Source organism: Schistocerca piceifrons, chromosome 4 (genome assembly GCF_021461385.2).
Source record: "Schistocerca piceifrons isolate TAMUIC-IGC-003096 chromosome 4, iqSchPice1.1, whole genome shotgun sequence".
Lineage (NCBI taxonomy): Eukaryota > Metazoa > Arthropoda > Insecta > Orthoptera > Acrididae > Schistocerca > Schistocerca piceifrons.
The window spans coordinates 3416845-3436102 of record NC_060141.1 but is presented as its reverse complement, the minus strand read 5'-3'; the positions used below and the strand labels follow the sequence as shown (position 1 = coordinate 3436102).

Here is a 19258-nt window from a genome sequence, read left to right as displayed (position 1 = left end):
AGCCGTCTCGATTTAAGTTTTCCGAGATTTCCTTAAATCGTTTCAGGTAAAAATGCTGGGATGGTTTCCCTCACAGGGCACGGCCGCTTTCCTTCCCCATCCTGCCGACGCGACGTTAACCACTAACCTCGTGTGCTGGCTCCTGCAAGTAGCCGGACAGCGACCAGCTGGACCAGCGAACGCAGTCCATTCCTCGTGAACACAGCCCACACCATTGTGGAGCCACCGCCAGCTCACACAGAGCCTTGTCCACAACTTGGGTCCACGGCTTTGAGGAGTCTGCACTACACTTGGAATCCTACCGTCAGCTCTCACCAATTAGGGGCTCACCCGACCAGGCCACGGTTTTCCGGTCGTCCAGGATCCAACCGATCTGGTCCCGAGCCCAGGAGAGGGCTGCAGGCGGTGCCGTGCTGTCAGCAAAGGCGCTCTCGTCCGCCGCCCGCTAACGCCGCGCCGTCCTGGCGGATACGTTCGCTGTACGTCCCACACTGATTTCTGCGGCTACTTCACACAGTGGCGGTCGTCTGCTAGCAGTGACAAGCCTACGGAAACGCCTCTTACCTCGGGCCTTAAGCGACTGCACTGCCCCCGACGAGAGGTAGTGCCTGATATTTGGTATTCTCGGCACACTCATGACACTGTGAATCTCAGTATACTGAATTCCGTAACGAGTTCCCAAATGGAATGTCTAATGCGTCCAGCTCCCAACTACCATTCCGTGTCTGCTAATTGCCGTCGTGCGGTGATAATCACAGGAGAAACTTTTCCTCACGAATCACCCGAGTGCAAAGACAGCTCCGTCAATGCACCGCCCTTTTATACGTTGTGTACGGGATACGACTGCGAGCTGTATATTGTATGTGCTTATCGCTATCCCGTGATCAAATGTAAGAACTGTGACTTCACTCTCAATAGCCTAGTGTTCACTCAGACAAGAAAATCGAGCTTCTCGAGTCCAAAATTTTTATAATGGATTGTTTATTACTTACTCCTTGAAATTCAGATAGCACATTTTAAATTCAACATATTGTCAAGGGGCCCATATAACCTTTCACCCTTTATTCATTACTACAAAATTACCGCATATGAGCTTACGAACGAACGTGAGCGTCTTTAAGAGGCAGCCCCCCCCCCCCCCCCCAACCAGCGCCATCCACCCCACAAAATTTTACAAACTACTTCTCCTCTGATCACATAGTGCATACCCTTCTCGGCAAGGCTTGGTAAAATTTTTACAGACCGTGAATAGAATGTTTCATTTCCTATGTTTCATCGATAGACCAGAAGTTTTAAAAATTTAAATATTACGATACTTTAATAAAAAATACTGTAATTAAAATGACGTACCGTAAGGAAAGATTTCAAATGAAAAAAGAGCGAAAGGAAGGAAAATTAGAGCAAAATCAAAAACACTATTCGATGATTAAAATTAGATGCGGATTGATTTGAAATGAAATAAAAAATAATTATATTTAAGCCCAAGCTATACGAATAAAAATAAAAACCACAGTCATTTCGATTAAGATTACTAAAAGAATTAGCATGTCACCGAAATTGAACCTGTGTCCTGCAGTTTACGACCTTAGAGCCTTGGTCACTTTTTGAGGTGAAGCTTCTTAGGGCGTGTGTGAAAATTACAAGGTCGCGACCGGCTGCAACACACGCATTACATGCCAGGTGTGTCACATAACTACCAAACACAAAAGTGGTGATTGTGCGTCAACTGTACAAGGTCAACAACTTCTCTGACGAACAGTTATACAGGGTGGTCCCGAATTCATGGTACAAACTTTAATGGTAGGTGCAGGACATTGTAACAAGGATATATTGTATAGGAATGTATAGTCCCAGGTGACGCGGTGAGGCGTAAACAGGGGAAATAACGGCCGAAAGGAAAACGAAAGATTTTATTGAAATCGTTGTTGACAAGTGTCATGTTTACAGTAAGTGTTCAAAATTGCGTCCACCATGAGCGATACATGCTTGACAGCGTCGGTGCAGCGATTGGCGTACACGTTCAAAGATGCCTGGTATTTCACGCACACCTGCAGCAGCTACAGATATGCGAGCAACGAGATCCTCATCTGAGTCAACTGGAGTCTCATAAACAAGACTCTTAAGATGTCCCCATAAAAAGTAATCGAGGCAAGAGAAATCAGGAGATCGGGGTGGCCAAGGGACTGGTCCACCACGCCCAATCCATCTAGCACCAAACGTGGCATTCAGGTAATTCCGTACAGCAGTGCTGAAGTGTGCTGGCGCTCCATCGTGCTGAAACCACATGTGGTTACGAATGGCGAGCGGAACATCTTGCAGCAGTTCTGGTAACACTTCTTGCAGAAAAATAAGATAGCTTTCGCCACAGAGTCGCGTGGGTAGTAAGTATGGCCCAATCAAAAAGTCGTTCACAATACCAGCCCACACATTAATACCGAAACGTTGTTGATACGCATGTGGACGCGTTGCATGTGGATTATCTGTTGCCCACACATGGGAATTGTGCGCATTAAAGACACCCTCGCGTGAAAATGTCGCTTCATCTGTAAATAGCACATGACCTACGAAATCCGGCTGCAACGCACATTGCTGCAACAACCACTGGCAGAAGTTCACGCGAAGAGGATAATCTGCCGGATTCAATGCTTGTACTTTTTGAAAATGGAAGGGGTGTAAGCGATTTTCATTTAACACTCTGCATACAGTCTGATGACTCACATGTACGTCACGCGCAACAGTTCTTGTGCTTGACTCGGGTCTATCAGCCACTATGTTCAAGATGCGTTCTTCCAGTCTTGGAGTGCGTACAGCTCTTAATCGACCAGCGTCATGTCTGTTGACGTCGAACGTACCTGTTTCACAAAGTTGACGATGTAACCGTTGAAAAATTCTATGATCCGGCATTCGTCGATTAGGATACTCCGCGCGATACATTCGTAACGCAGCTCTGGCGTTACCATTTGCACGGCCGTACATGTAATGCATGTCTGCTTTTTCTGCATACGTAAAGTCACCCATCGTCTACGGCAGCACAATTGTGAATGGCGCTTGTCCCTACTGCGATACATCATGTTCATCTACTGCCCTCTACCGGCAGTGACACCAACCGATCACTCCATTTCTCTTTCCCCTGTTTACGCCTCACCGCGTCACCTGCGACTATACATTCCTATACAATAAATCCTTGTTACAATGTCCTGTACCTACCATTAAAGTTTGTACCATGAATTCGGGACCACCCTGTATAGATCTTTCTCAGGTGTAATTAACGATGTCTTCGAGGGCCTAGTGTACTACAAGAGACTATTTTTCGTGAATCTTTACCAAACGTGGGCCTACCAGCGTGAACCGCTGAAGACTGTGAAACATTGGATCCAATCTTACATCCTCTGACTAGGTGGTTTTGGAAAGTCGATTTCACACTTTCAGTCCCCTTGTGAGGACTTATTCGCTCTTATACCCGGTGCAGCCATCTGGAGCTGGCTTTAGTACAAAACGAATGTAAATTGTAATACCGATGTGTAATGCCATCCGCCGACCGGGGTGGCCGAGCGGTTCTGGGCGCTACAGTCTGGAACCGCGCGACCGCTACGGTCGCAGGTTCGAATCCTGCCTCGGGCAAGGATGTGTGTGATGTCCTTAGGTTAGTTAGGTTTAAGTACTTCTAAGTTCTAGGGGACTGATGACCTCAGAAGTTAAGTCCCATAGCGCTCAGAGCTATTTTTTGTAACGCCATCCGATTAAGTATCAGAATACAATTTTAATTTTGTACTTTATTTCCCCTTCTATGCAGATCGAAGTAGCCAACAATAGCAGCAGGCCTAGAGACATGGGCCAGCAATACACATCTGGAAGTGCAAAGTGTGAAGCAAAAGCTGAAAAGGAAACACAATTGTTATATCAATAACACGTGACCTTTCTTAGTTTTTTAATGCTCAGAACGATGTTATCGAATCCAGAGACATTGAAGCAGAAAATATAGAAGATGAACCTAATTGGGCACATGATGGTAGTATTCCCCCTATAAAACACATATTAGGATCTGTAACTATTTCCAATGTAGCCATATTTTATACAATTGATAGTGTAGTCGAACAGACAGCAGGTCCACCCTGTTCAGCCACATCGCCTTCCAACTAAATGGAGGTTAAAAGCATGGCAAGCCCCAGTGACTTTCCCAAGCCAAAGAGAGCTGAAAAGTATATTATACCTGGTACGCTTCTGGTGTTATGCATAGACTACAAGCCATAAACGAAACGAAAATAAATTGTACTCGAACGACATCATCGCGGTAGACTCTGAACTGCTCTGGTAGTTGGATTGTGTGGATTCTTTTTGGTCTGTGACTTTCAGAATATAGTGAACATTTTAGAGAGAATGATTTTTGATTATGAATCCCAGACAATCTCCTAATTCCTCAGAGCTATAAGCTGTAGCTATAAATGTATTTCTCAGATGAAGTGGGCACTAGGAATTCTAATTACAGGCTTCACGTTTTGCTAATCACTTTCTGGTTGCCAATATTGTAGTTAGAGAGCCAGTGTTGAGAACGGCAAACAACAGCATTAAATAAATAATAAGAACATTTAACAACTATTCCACCCGCCGCCCCACAACTCCTCAGAGACATTCACTGGACTGATGTTTGCAGTGCTCATGGCATGAATGAAAAATATAACACTTTTGCTAATAAAGTGCTTACCTTATTTGAACACTGTTTTCCCCCAAAACTTACCAAGGTTAGAGCAAAGTCTACAAAAAAGCCATGGATTACTCGAGGAATAGGGGTATCTTGTAAAACAAAAAGAAAACTGTATCTGTCAATCCAAAACAGTTCCGATATTGATGCTATAGCACATTACAAGAAATACTGCAAAATATTAAAGACTGTAATACGGATGTCAAAGCAAATATATTACAAGGAAAAGATAGTCATATCAGATAACAAAATAAAGACAATATGGGGTATAGTGAAGGAGGAGACCGGTAGAACCAGACATGAAGAGGAACAAAAAGCATTAAGAGTAAATGATACATTGGTGACAGATGTGTATAGTATCGCAGAACTTTTTAATAAACATTTTATAATTGTTACCGAAAAGATAGGGTTGTCAGGTTCGGTAGATGCTGCTATGGAATACCTCAGACCAGACATTTCAAGCAACTTCCGTAATATGAATTTGCCCCTCACTACCCCAACAGAAATAATGTCCATCATAAAATCTTTAAAATCAAAAACATCTAGTGGGTATGATGAAATATCAACAAAGTTAATTAAAGAATGTGATTCTGAGTTAAGTAAAATATTAAGCTATCTGTGTAATCAGTCATTTATCAGTGGAATATTTCCTGAATGGCTGAAATATGCTGAAGTTAAGCCACTGTTTAAGAAGGGAGATAAAGAAATAGCATCAAATCTCTGTCCAATTTCACTGTTGCCAGCATTCTCAAAAATTTTCGAAAAAGTAATGTACAATCGGCTTTATAACCATCTTATCTCAAAAAACATATTGTCAAAGTCACAGTTTGGATTTCTAAAAGGTTCTGATATTGAGAAGGCTGTCTACACTTACAGTGAAAATGTGCTTAATTCATTAGACAAAAAATTGCAGGCAACTGGTATATTTTGTGATCTGTCAAAGGCATTTGACTGGTAAATCACAATATCCTTTTAAGTAAATTAGAGTATTATAGTGTAACAGGAAATGCTGCAAAATGGTTCAAATCTTATATCTCTGACAGGAATCAAAGGGTGTTATTAGGAAAGAGACATGTATCAAGCTATCAGGCATCATCCAACTGAGAACTAATTACATGTGGGATCCCACAAGGTTCCATTTTAGAGCCCTTACTTTTTCTTGTGTATATCAATGACCTTTCATCAGTAACATTACCAGATGACAAGTTCGTTTTGTTTGCTGGAGATACAAACATTGCAATAAATAGCAAATCAAGTGTAGTCATAGAAAGATCAGCTAATAAAATATTTGTGGACATTAATCACTGGTTCCTAGCCAATTCTTTGCCACTAAACTTTGAAAAAACACACTACATGCAGTTCAGAACTTGTAAGGGGTGTCCCATGAGTATATGTCTAACTTATGATGACAAGAAGATAGAAGAAGTGGATAGTGTTAAATTCTTGGGATTACAGCTTGATAATAAATTCAACTGGGAGGAGCACAGCACAGAACTGCTGAAGCGTCTTAACAAATCTCTATTTGCAATGCGAATTGTGTCAGACATAGGGGATATAAAAATGAAAAAGCTGGCATACTACGCTTCATTTCATTCCATATCATCATATGGGATTATTTTTTGGGGTAATTCATCAAGCCAAGCTAAAGTTTTCCGGGCACAAAAACGTGCAGTAAGAGTTATATATGGTGTGAACTCAAGAACATCCTGCAGAAGCCTGTTTAGGGAACTATGGAAACTAACTACTGCTTCCCAATATATTTATTCTTTAATTAAATTTGTCATTAAAAATATATCACTTTTTCGAACCAACAGCTCAATTCATGGAATCAATACTAGAAATAAGAATAATCTTCACAAGGATTTAAAGTCACTTGGTCTTGTACAAAAAGGTGTGCATTATTCAGGAACACACATTTTCAATAACTTGCCAGCTGCCACAAAAAGCTTAACAACCAATGAAATTCAGTTTAAGAGAAGCCTAAAGCTTTACGCGTGTCATCCTCTGTTTCAATGCCATCATCATCCCGGAGTGTCTGGATATGCTGTTTCGAGCCACTTACTGATTTAACGTAAGACCTGAACTTCCTAGGATTTTCTGTCAAGTCGGTACATAGAATTTTACTTTCGAATTCACTGAACGCTTCACGCATAGCCCTCCTTACGCTAACTTTGACATCGTTTAGCTTCTGTTTGTCTGAGAGGTTTTGGCTGTGTTTAAACTTGGAGTGAAGCTCTCTTTGCTTTCGCAGCAGTTTCCTAGAATGGGTAGAAGCTCCATTTGATTTATTTAAAGACAAATTATTCAGTTGGTTAGCTGCAAATCCTTGCTACTCACTAAAGGAACTTTATGACTGTAAAATATCATAGTGGTACCAGTTCGGAGAGTGCAGTTTAATTTCTTTAACTGAGTAATTTATGATGCAAATTTTTTCATATTATTTCATTTTAAATATTGTATTTTATGGAAAACCGATAGTGACATATTGATCTTCAACCCATGTATATATGCTGTATAACTTGTATATATGTAACTTGACTTTTCAATTGCTGTAATAGCTAAACGATAATAAAATTTCATTCATTCATTCTTGACATGACACGATGGACAGTATGAATTAGCCTTAATATTGTCTAGACATGCATAATTACAAGTAGGACATTTGTTTGTGCAATGTACATTTAGAAATCTTCAAAGTTAAAAAAAACGTCCAGAGTCTTTCTGATTTAAATCTCCCATTTCAGTATTAAAATCCTCACAGATAACAATCAACCTTCGTTTTAAATTTAAAAAGTCTCTTAATTACTAATTGAAACTGTTCAAAAAATACATTTATACCTCCATTTGGGGACCTATACAGGCTAACAATTATTATATTTTGAACAATTAGACTTATACAAGTAAACACAGCATTTACTTATTTACTTCTGAACAGTATGCCATAATTTTGTAAATTTTAGACCATGCTTCAAGTATATTCCAGCACCAAACTTTTTTATATTTCCTACACGTTATGTCAGTCACAACACATCCTTGTGGAACGAAACTGTCAATTTGATTTTCTGTTAGCCAGTGTTCTGATACACACATCACATCGTTAATGCTACAAAAATGTTCAGATTCTAAAAACTTATTTCTTGTACAACAGACACTCATTTGCAGCAGTGTAAGTATTCCATCATTGTTTTCTTTCTCACATGAGCACTCGTTTGCACGTGGCATATCCAAATTTCACACACTGCAATTGTCTAAGATGGATCCGCTGGAATGTTTACTTCTGCTAAAGAGCATTATCATCATCGCTCGTGGACTTGGTAGAAAGCATTATCAGTACTGTTTCATCACGTCGCTAGCTAAATTCTAGAGCTGCATCACTTTTGTATTTCATAGATATTTACTTGATACCTCTCTGCACGTTTTTTTTGTTTTTTCATATTAACTATATGTGAGACTTACGACTAATAAAGGCCTTTCCCGGTCTGTTGATGTGTAAACCTTGTGCTGTATGAAATCGTCTCCCTAGTGTGCTGAATCAACGTATGTTTCATTTGCATTTTTAAAGTACCTGCACACAATGTGCACAGTCTTATTCGTTTTTTCCTGCTTCCGTATTCACACAGGACCAATTACGGTATGTAGGTCGTGGCGATGGATGGGGTACAGAAAAAAACGATCACATTCGTATTTCTGCGTGCCCTCTCTGTTTAAGGGAAAGCACAAAATCTTTCTCGTCGTTCCTTGCTAAGTCGCTTGTCCCCGGAAGAAAGACAGAAAAATCGCTACTTTTTTAGTCCTGAGATTTTTTCGTGACTTAATGCATTTGCTGCCTACAAATTTGCATTTAGTTTTACCATGCTGTTGAGCTCCTGTCTACACATACTTCACAGTTAAGAGGGTGGCTATTTCTCGCCCTTGACTGTCAGTCTAAAGATCAATTTTTACTCTACTTATTGCGGGAAGATCTCTGTTGATTACTCTGTAAACACTACAGGTACCTGCGCTGTTTTGAATCATATTTTCTACATCGTTATTTTTGTCAACGAGAGATGAGGATACCTGGGGACAATTTCTAAAAGCCGGTAAATGATTATTGTTCACAATCATGTTATGGTGGTTATTTTTCAGCAGCGAAATATCTAATTGTCTCGTCTTGTTGGCGCCGTCTTCGATCTTGCCTTGCTTCGTATTTTTTGCACAGTCCATATTAGAAAGTATCTGATGACGATTGTCATGCACTAAATTTTCACATATTACACAGTCTTCTGCGGTTTTTCTTAGTGTCTGCTGTTTTCATATGGCACTTCTGTCCACTTTTCTGAGTTGTTTGAATTAACTGGCGGAAGATTTGCCAAGTTTTGCATCGATAACGACTCAATTATTTCTTTCTGAAGTTTTGAGACTCCCGTTTTGAATTTACCAATAATGAGTTACAGACTTGAAATAATTTCTTTCAGCTTCATAATTTCATCTATACACTTTGTACACACTTGCTTTTTCACTGCCAAATTCACTATTCTGCGTGACGATATGCTCTGCTCGCCATTTTGCACAATAAAACTACTCGTCTCAGTTCATATTCTCTGACTTCTAGTTAATGTTTTTCTTTTTATAGTACATATGTAGAAACACTTCCAGATTTTTCAGTTTTTGTTGTGGTATAATATCTCTGTCTCTCTTATTTTGCAAGCCTCTTATGTTTTAATGGAAAAATCCGTATGTATTATGATTGTTATCTTTTGTTCTGCTGTTTCTCAACTACTTACTGAAATTGTGTCTATAATTATCCCATAAACGGCATCTTAAAAAGAATACTGAAAATATCCAGTCATAGGGGTTTGAATCTGCCGTCGTAACATTGAATGCTGCTTATTTATTTATTCATCCGAGAGGTCATCTCACAATGATATAGGGTGAGAGGTCATCTCACAATGATAGGATTTGTCGAGGTGGTACAATGCCATCAATGGCCCAAAACATAACATACAGCATTGATAACATGCATTACAGGGTAGGATATGTAACCTAGGGGGTTAGGACAATGGGCCGGCCATGACCATGATTGAGGAACTGTCCCAGCATTTGTCTTAGCGACCCATGAAAACCATGGAAGACCCAAATCAGGAGGGGATTACGGAAGTGTCCGATTCCACCCATGTGATTTGATCCATGACGTCATAAGTATGGCAGAAATGACTATTCTAAGCGTCTCCAACTTGGCGCCTATGATGTCACTACATACAACTTCTCCCTCCTAAAATATAATCAAACTAATGGGACAACCGCGGGAAATTGGGCGTTTTATGGTGGGGACAAGCTAAATATAACAGAAAAAAAACACACCACGATCCCAAAACACACAAAATGACGAAAAGAAAATTACAAAAATCTACGGGAATCGGACACTTCCCTTGACCTATATAGGTCAACCGCAGCTGACAATACCAAAACCAACGCCTACAGCAAAAACCACAGAAACTGGAATCAGACTTTTCCCTTGACCACAGCTGACAATAGCAAAACACCAGTACCTACATATAAAACTAAGAAAATTGGAATCGGTCATTGACTTCTGTACACCAGTAAGCCCCTTTCAGTGGTGTCAGGTACATTTGGCCTGGAATCTCACTGATGGAAATAGAATTGTCTTCAGTGATGGTACCCACTTCAATCTGAGCACCGATGACCAAGGAAGATGTGTCTGGAGACACCCTGGACAGTAGTGGGTTGCCAACCAGACTGTCGTTCACGATGTGGCCCAAAGATCAGGAGTGATGGTCTGGTGTGCAATTTCTTTTCATATCAGGATCCCTTTGGTTGTCATCCGAGGCACCTTTCATGCACAGCAGTATGTCGACAATATTCTACACCCCGTTTTATTGCCGTTCGTGGCAAGCCAACCTGGGCTTACATTTAAGCAAGATAATTTCTGCACACACACAGTGAGAGTTTCTACTATTTGTCTTCATGCTTGCCAAACCTTACATTGGTCAGCAAGGTCACCGGATCCCCAGCTGAAAATATTTGGAACATTATGGACAGAGCCTTCCAACCAGCTCTGGTTTTTGATGATATAAAGCACCAATTGGACAAAATTTTGTACGATATCCCATAGCGGGACTTCCAACAACTCTTTCAATCACTACCAAGCCAAATCACTGCTTGCATAAAGGCCAGAGGTGGATCAACACATTATTGACTCACTCAATTTGTCAATCTAGGTCCCATGTGGATAATTCCTTCATGGTGCATTTTTTTTTATTAGGAGCATAATAAATTAACATTGAGCATAGGGAGAATGCATAGTAAGCAGTTCTGCATAAAGATTAGATGTACTTTCATTCAAATTGATCCATAGTGAGGAGGTCCTCCAGGATGTAGAGCATGTCAGAAAAACAACAATACATGACAAATATTTACAACTCAAAAAAATAGGCTAATGTACCATTTCACAGGTCCCAAGTGGAATGATCGTCATTTTTTAATGAACACTATATGACAGAATCATTTTACAAATACTAACGCACTGACTTTAAAATAAAAAAGTTTATTTATTTATTTATAAGGTAATAAACGTGTAATACAACTACTATAATACTTATTTACAATGAACACATTACTGCACTGAAATGGTGCAGAAGTTAGTTTGTACTTACACACACACACACACACACACACACACACACACACACACACACACACACACTTATTTAAAATGAACTCATTACTGCACTGAAATTGTGCTGTACTTATATATATATATATACACACACAAACCAGTTGGTTCTACTGAGAAATTCATTAATGGAGTAGAAGGAGTTGGCCACCAATACATCCTTTAGGCTTCTCTTATACTGAATGTCGTTGGTTGTTAATCTTTTTATGGCAGCTGGCAAGTTATTGAAAATGTGTGTTCCTGAATAATGCTCACCTTTTTGTACAAGACCAAGTGACTTTAAATCCTTGTGAAGATTATTCTTATTTCTAGTATTGATTCCACGAATTGAGCTGTTGGTTCGAAAAAGTGATATATTTTTAATGACAAATTTAATTAAAGAATAAATATATTGGGAAGCAGTAGTTAGTATCCCTAGTTCCCTCACAAGAAAAAGTAAGGGCCCTAAAATGGAACCTTGTGGGACCCCACATATAATTAGTTCCCAGTTGGATGATGCCTGATAGCTTGATGCATGTGTTTTTCCTAATAACACCCTTTGTTTCCTGCCAGAGATATAAGATTTGAGCCATTTTTCAGCATTTCCTGTTACGCTATGATATTCTAATTTACTTAAAAGGATATTGTGATTTACCAGTCAAATGCCTTTGACAGATCACAAAATATACCAGTTGCCCGCAATTTTTTGTCTAATGAATTAAGCACATTTTCACTGTAAGTGTAGGTAGCCTTCTCAATGTCAGAACCCTTTAGAAATCTGAACTGTGACTTTGACAATATGTTATTTGAGATAAGATGGTTATAAAGCCGATTGTACATTACTTTTTCTAAAATTTTTGAGAATGCTGGCAAAAGTCCAATTGGACGGAAGTTTGATTCTATTTCCTTAACTCACTTCTTAAATAGCGGCTTAACTACAGCATATTTTAACCATTCAGGAAATATTCCACCGATAAACGACTGGTTACACAGGTAGCTTAATATTTTACTTAACTCAGAATCACATTCTTTAATTAACTTTGTTGATATTTTATCATACCCAGTAGATGTTTTTGATTTTAAAGATTTTATGATGGACATTATTTCTGTTGGGGTAGTGAGGATCAAATTCATATTACGGAAGTTGCTTGAAATGTCTGGTCTGAGGTATTCCATAGCAGCATCTACAGAACTTGACAACTCCATCTTTTCAGTAGCAGCTTGTCACCTTGAGCATAGTTGATAAATTTATAGATTGTGTAGCAAACACAAAGTTTTTGCACATGAAAATCATCTATCAGCTAACATGGAGTGAACATACAGAGATACTGGCCAAAAGAATGTCATCAGCATGCTGTGCTCTGACAGTGTTAGGATCAGTTTGTAACAGCCAACATCTGGTGGTGACACACTATGCCTACATACTTTCAGTTCTCGGCTATGAACTCTTTTCTGGGGATCGAAGGCATAAAATCATCCATCAACCACAAAAGTTTTGCATTTTCTGTTGATAACTCTATGAATGTGAATTTGTGACCAGTTTGCACTATTCATTCATGATGCGGCTTTTTTTTCCTTCCTTTTTTTTTTCTCAGAGTGTACACATTTTTAAGTTGCTAACATTCTTGAGGGATTCATTTTTTTTCCTTTATAGGAGCTTTGATGTTTTATCTGTGATACGATGGTGCTGCCATCAGTAAAGAGAACTTTTCCTCTATGTCTTACACTGTCTGGAATGTCATTGATATACATTAAGAACAGGGTGTTCTCATTTATTTTACTAAAAAATTTACATGTGACTAATCTCCATCTTTTGCACCCTGTTCTCCAAGTAAGACTGAAACCACTCATTCACTATTCTTCTTATACTTAACACTTCTAGCTTGCTCAGTAGTATTTTATGGTCAGTGGTGTCTAAAGCCTTTGACAAGTATAAGAAAATGCATGCAACACAATCATCCCTATCCAGAGCTTCGAATACCACTTTTGTTAACTCTGCAATGCTGGTATTCTACTTTTCCACTTCTGAAACCATATTGTGCTTTGTTAAAGAGGTTATTTTTATTCAAGTAATGTATCGGTCTCCTTCTCATGATTGCTCCAATTATTTTTGGGAATGAAGGGAGCAGTGAAACTGGCAAGTAGTTTTCAATGATTGCTGCTTTACCGTTCTTTAGTAAGGGCATTACTTGTGCATGCTTTAAGTATTCTGGAAAAATACCTGAGCTAAAGGATTCATTTATCAAGATTTTTAGTGGGGCTTGTGTGCTACCTATGCATGACTTCAGAACAGAGACAGGAAATTCGTCTATACCTGCAGACTTCTTATTTTTTGATTGCTATACTTTCTTCCTAACTTCAAGATCTGTTGTGGGAAATAGCTTCATTGTGCTTGCTGCATAAGTCATATGGGCTCTACATGTGTTTTAGGAAGATATTGCTGCAGGTTCCCCACAATATCAGAGAAATAATAATTTACAAAATTTGCTAATTCCTGAGGACTTTTTATTATCCTGTTCCCATCTTTCGTATGTATTATGTTATTATATCTGCTACCTTTTCCAGTTTCTTCTTTTATAAAATGCCACACCACTTTGCTTTCCTTTTCTACATTTTTATTATCTTTCATTGACTGATTTTTTTTTCTGTGGGCAGTATCTTCCTGAAAACACTACTGGCCATTAAAATTGCTACACCACGAAGATGACGTGCTACAGACACGAAATTTAACCGACAGGAAGAAGAAGCCATGATATGCAAATGATTAGCTTTTCAGAGCATTCACACAAGGTTGGCGCCGGTTGCGACACCTACAACTTACTGACATGACGAAAGTTTCCAACCGATTTCTCATTCACAAACAGCAGTTGACCGGCATTGCCTGGTGAAATGTTGTTGTGATGCCTCGTGTAAGGAGGACAAATGCATACCATACATTGATAAAGGTCGGATTGTGGCCTATCGTGATTGCGGTTTATTGTATCACGACATTGCTGCTCACATTGGTCGAGATCCAATGACTGTTAGCAGAATATGGAATTGATGGGTTCAGGAGGGTAATATGGAATGCTGTGCTGGATCCCAACAGCCTCGTATCACTAGCAGTTGAGATGACAGGCATCTTATCCGCATGGCTGTAATGGATCGTGCAGTCATGTCTCGATCCCTGAGCCAACAGATGGGGATGTTTGCAAGAGAACAACCATCTGCACAAATAGTTCGACAACATTTGCAGCAGTACGGACTATCAGCTTGGAGACCATGGCTGCGGTTACCATTGACGCTGCATCACAGATAGGAGCACCTGCGATGGTGTACTCAACGACGAACCTGGGTGCACGAATGGCAAAACATCATTTTTTCATATGAATTCAGGTTCTGTTTACAGCATCATGATGGTCACATCCATGTTTGGCGACATTGCGGTGAACGCACGTTGGAAGGGTCTATTCATCATCGCCATACTGGCGTATCACCCGGCGTGATTGTATGGGTTGCCATTGGCTACACGTCTCGGTCACCTCTTATTCACGTTGACAGCACTTTGAACAGTGGACGTTACATTTCAGATGTATTACGACCTGTGGCTCTACCCTTCATTCGATCCCTGCAAAACCCTACATTTCAATAGGATAACGCACAACCGCATGTTGCAGGTCCTGTATGGGCCTTTCTGGATTCAGAAAATGTTCGACTGCTGCCCTGGCCAGCACATTCTCCAGATCCCTCACCAATTGAAAATGTCTGGTCAATGGTGGCCGAACAACTGGCTCATCACAATACGCCAGTCACTACTCCTGATGAACTGTGGTATCATGTTGAAGCTACATGGGCAGCTGTACCTGTACACGCCATACAAGCTGTGTTTTACTCAATGCTCAGGCGTATCAAGGCCATTATTACACCCAGAGGTGGTTGTTCTGGGTACTGATTTCTCAGGATCTATGCATCCAAATTGCGTGAAAATGTAATCACATGTCAGTTCTAGTATAATATATTTGTCCAATGAATACCTGTTTATCATCTGCATTTCTTCTTGGTGTAGGAATTTTAATGGCCAGTAGTGTATTTTTTCATACTGTGAGAGTATTTGAGGAACTGTAGTTAGTACAGAGCTTTTGCAAAGAACTGAGAAATTTAAGTGTCCATGAGAAATTTCTAATACCTACAGTTAACCATCTATTTTCCTTAGCTGCTGCAGTAGAAGTAGCCATCTTTTGAAACATCACCTCAAAAAATTAGTTTAAATAATGAGCAAAATTTAGAGAACTTAAAATTTACAATGATTTCCATATATGTTTCATCCCAGGTTTCATTTGCAAATGCCCTACAAAAAGTATATGAATGAAAATTTTTGAAAATATAATGTAAAAGTGTCTTACTGTCTTATTTTGTAGGCCTTCAGTTTTGCTTGAAGCTAGTGTTACAAGTAAATTCTTGCCAGAAACTGTCCGGTGCAGCCCACACCATATGTGGTGCAACCATGCGTGGAGTGTGGAATTAGTCAAGTCCATCTGTAATTGCCCATTTTACTTGAGTGACTAGCTTTTACTTTCAGCGGAATCCTTCATCTGTCACATCCCTCAAAGAGTGACACCATCTTCATATTAAACAATGAGCAATTTGAGTAAAGTGCTTGATCTCATCTTCATTTTGTAATTAAGGTTATGGTTGAAACTGTTTCTGCCAGCCCCCCCTCCCTCACCCCTCCCAGTGATCACTGCACCTTGTTCTTCACCAAGATCTTGAGAGTAGTTATCTGACACCCTCCACCCAGGGTGTTCTGTACTGCTTCAGACATTCCATTCAAGGGCTGCTTCCTGTCTGGAGGACACCCTTGGTCTTTTTAACCATCTGACCACAACTTGCATAACTTGCACTTTTCCCCATCGTCTCATAATCTTTGTGAGCTCCTCGAGTTGTCTACATGCTACTGTCCACACTTTCAAGAGCAATGATCCGCACTGGAGAAGTATAGACTAAAGCTAGCAGACTTGCACCATCTCTTGAACCTATTACCTGAGTTGGCAGTTCTGACAACAGTTCAGTGATCTTCGCAACTTGCAATGTTATTGCTTCCAACTGCAGCTCTCAGTTGTTCTGATTCTGTCTGTGCTACTGTCATATTAACTGCTCATCCATAACCACTTCCATCAAAGTTGGTCACTCACTACATCAGCAGCTCACATTAATAAATTGCAAGGAGTGTTCACATCATCGACTATTTTTCACCACTCTGCTGCAGTTTCCTCAATTGTCCATTGTGATGATGTTTTGCAGTCTAGACAAATTGTAATAGGGAAGAGGTGCGAGTTAATATAATTGTGGTCAACGCAGTGCTATCTCGGTCACCAATATTGACTTTGAAACAGTTGCTGTTGCTCCCTTGAACAGCTCTTTAATTATGTAGATCAGGAGGTGTGAACAGAGTGAAATACCTTCAAGAAATAATAAATGGTTGCTTTGGGGAAGGAGCAAGAAGGAAGAATGCCTAGAATTTAATAGTCCATAGACACCAAGACTGTTAGACGCAGAGTGTTAGCTCTCCTGGAAAAGGGTAGGGAAGAAAATTGGCTATGACCTTACTCAAGAAACCATCCTGGTATCTGTGTGGATTGTTTTAGAAAGGAAGGAAGATTTCAGAAAAATAGTTGGTGTAATGTCCCATCAACAGTAAGTTTATCAGAGTAACAAAACTTGGAATGGAGGGAAATCAGCCATGTGCTTTACAATAGGACTCATAGACTGTCTTAAGCAATTTAAGGAAACCACTCTAAACCTAAATCTGGGTACACGGATGGGTATTCAAACCCAGTTCCTCCCTCAAGTAAATCCACCATCTTAGCCACTATGCTGCCACCACCAGTCAGGACTGAGTCAAAGCCCTTTGTGTAGTAATAATTCAGCATAAGAGGCATATGAAATTTCAAAACGTCATACATGGAGAAGAATGACTATATTCTGATAAAGTATCCAACACAGTAACACACTTCCTCAAAACTCCAGCTTCAGAGATGAATCTTGATTAAACGCACGAAAAGAGGATTATCTCCATAAATTAGAGACAAATTACTAGTAAACTGAAAGCTCTATAGTTAATAATGAGCATTACTTCTGTAAGGAAAAAAATGGAACAATCAAATGATTATTTATCTATCAAATGTTTTATCAGAACTACCATTATAAGAGAAAATACAAATTTTTTCAAAGAATAGCTTGTTGAAAAAAATTATTTTTGCATTACAGGGCTGGGTGTGTCTGACGATGTAGCTGGTGCGACTGCCATGGCTGCAGCCACGTCGAGCCCTGAACTGTTTGTGAGCTCTGTGGCAACCTTCACCAGCGACACAGAAGCTGACACAGCACTAGGAACAATCATAGGCTCAGCGGTATTCAATGTCTTAGCTGTTCCAGCAGCATGTGGCCTTTTTTCAGCAGGAAAGGTGTGTGTCTGTATATACAGTTTCTTTTCTTCTTTAACAGTGATACAGTTGCACTAAAAATTACATTTTCTCTGCAGCTTGTAATGTTGCACCTAAAGACAAATATATTCTGCTTTAATAAAATGCTCTCTGAGATAGCTGATTTATATGGCGTTAGATTATGCTTCACTGGTCCGATTCATTCATTGAGATGGGCACCAATCTGGTCACTAGTGCATTCCCATTGGTTGTGGATAACTAATTTGCTCATTTCCTATAACTTCATGATAATAATTTGCTCAGACGTCATTTTCCAAATTCTGCCATGCTTGCCAGAAGTGAAGAGTACAGTAAAATACCTGATTTCAAAAACAAATATCACACATCTCAAATTGACCTGACTGTATTTGTACTCTAAAATGCAATGACTGTTCACATTAACATCTCTTTATAGGTAACATCACAATAATATCAGTATTAAATGTCGAATTGACAGGTTGAGATATCACAACAGACTGCTAGCATGTATATGACAGACAACCAGATTGTGCCTTGTTTTCATGAGACATCATTTTCATTGTTAATGCTCTTTACTTGATAGTGTTCTCCACATCTTCAAGCCAGGATACTGCAGTACAGAATAACTGCTAAACCAGCGAGTATCACAACACATAGTAAAACTGCCATAATCGCCCCACCTTGAAGATGCACTACATTCATCTGTACCAGTTTACATGCACAAACAATAACAAAGACTTCCAAACAGTTCCTTATCTTAAATTACTTAACTTGGCTTCCCTCTGACACCCATGCCTCCATCTTTGCTACCCTCCCTATTTACCTTTGCTCTGTTTCTTCATAACCTGGGTTGTGAGTAACTGAATACACTTTACCTTCTTCCCCTTTTTTCCCCTCTCTCCTCCTGACAAAGGGACAAAGTTTCAAAAGCTAGGATACATAAATTTTCTGTTCTGTTTTGTATATCTATTGGCTGTACTGAGCTGAGGTAAGTACTGACCAGTCCCCCTATCTCTTTGTTAGTATTTGTTTCACATCTTTATATGAGATTTTCCTTTAATCATTAACAAATAAAAATATTTTTGACTGTAGTGTTCATCATTTGTCAGTTAGATGTTGGATAACATGTCTCTTTACCTGTGGCTTTTACCAAATCTCTCTGGAGTGATTTTGTTCATATACCAGACAAAGCCCCTTAACAAAACACTTTGTGGTCAGAATTACCATAATTGCCAGCCATGTGCTTCTTGACCTTGGGTAAATTCCTTCTGTGAAGGGCAGATATCTTTGAACCTGCTGTTCTCTAGTGGCACCTTTGGTGTAATTGTTCCACTATGCTGTTTTCATTCTTCAACAACTGATGTTTCCCATCTCCGAGTGAAGGGTCTACGGCTTAGAGAGATGTTGCGTGTCATCTACCAACAAACAGTTAATGGGAAGTTTCCAGGAAAACTTCTTCTTCTCCCA

General features: G+C 39.6%; 1 protein-coding gene across 1 annotated transcript in view; it reads left to right on the top strand.

Moving 5' to 3' along the window:
* Nucleotides 1-19258, top strand: part of LOC124795455 (sodium/potassium/calcium exchanger 3-like) — a 243520-nt gene that overhangs the window by 95565 nt on the left and 128697 nt on the right. The window contains exon 4 of the mRNA XM_047259481.1: nt 17598-17794. Coding sequence (XP_047115437.1) covers nt 17598-17794 — 197 coding nt within the window. The remainder of the gene's footprint in view (nt 1-17597; nt 17795-19258) is intronic.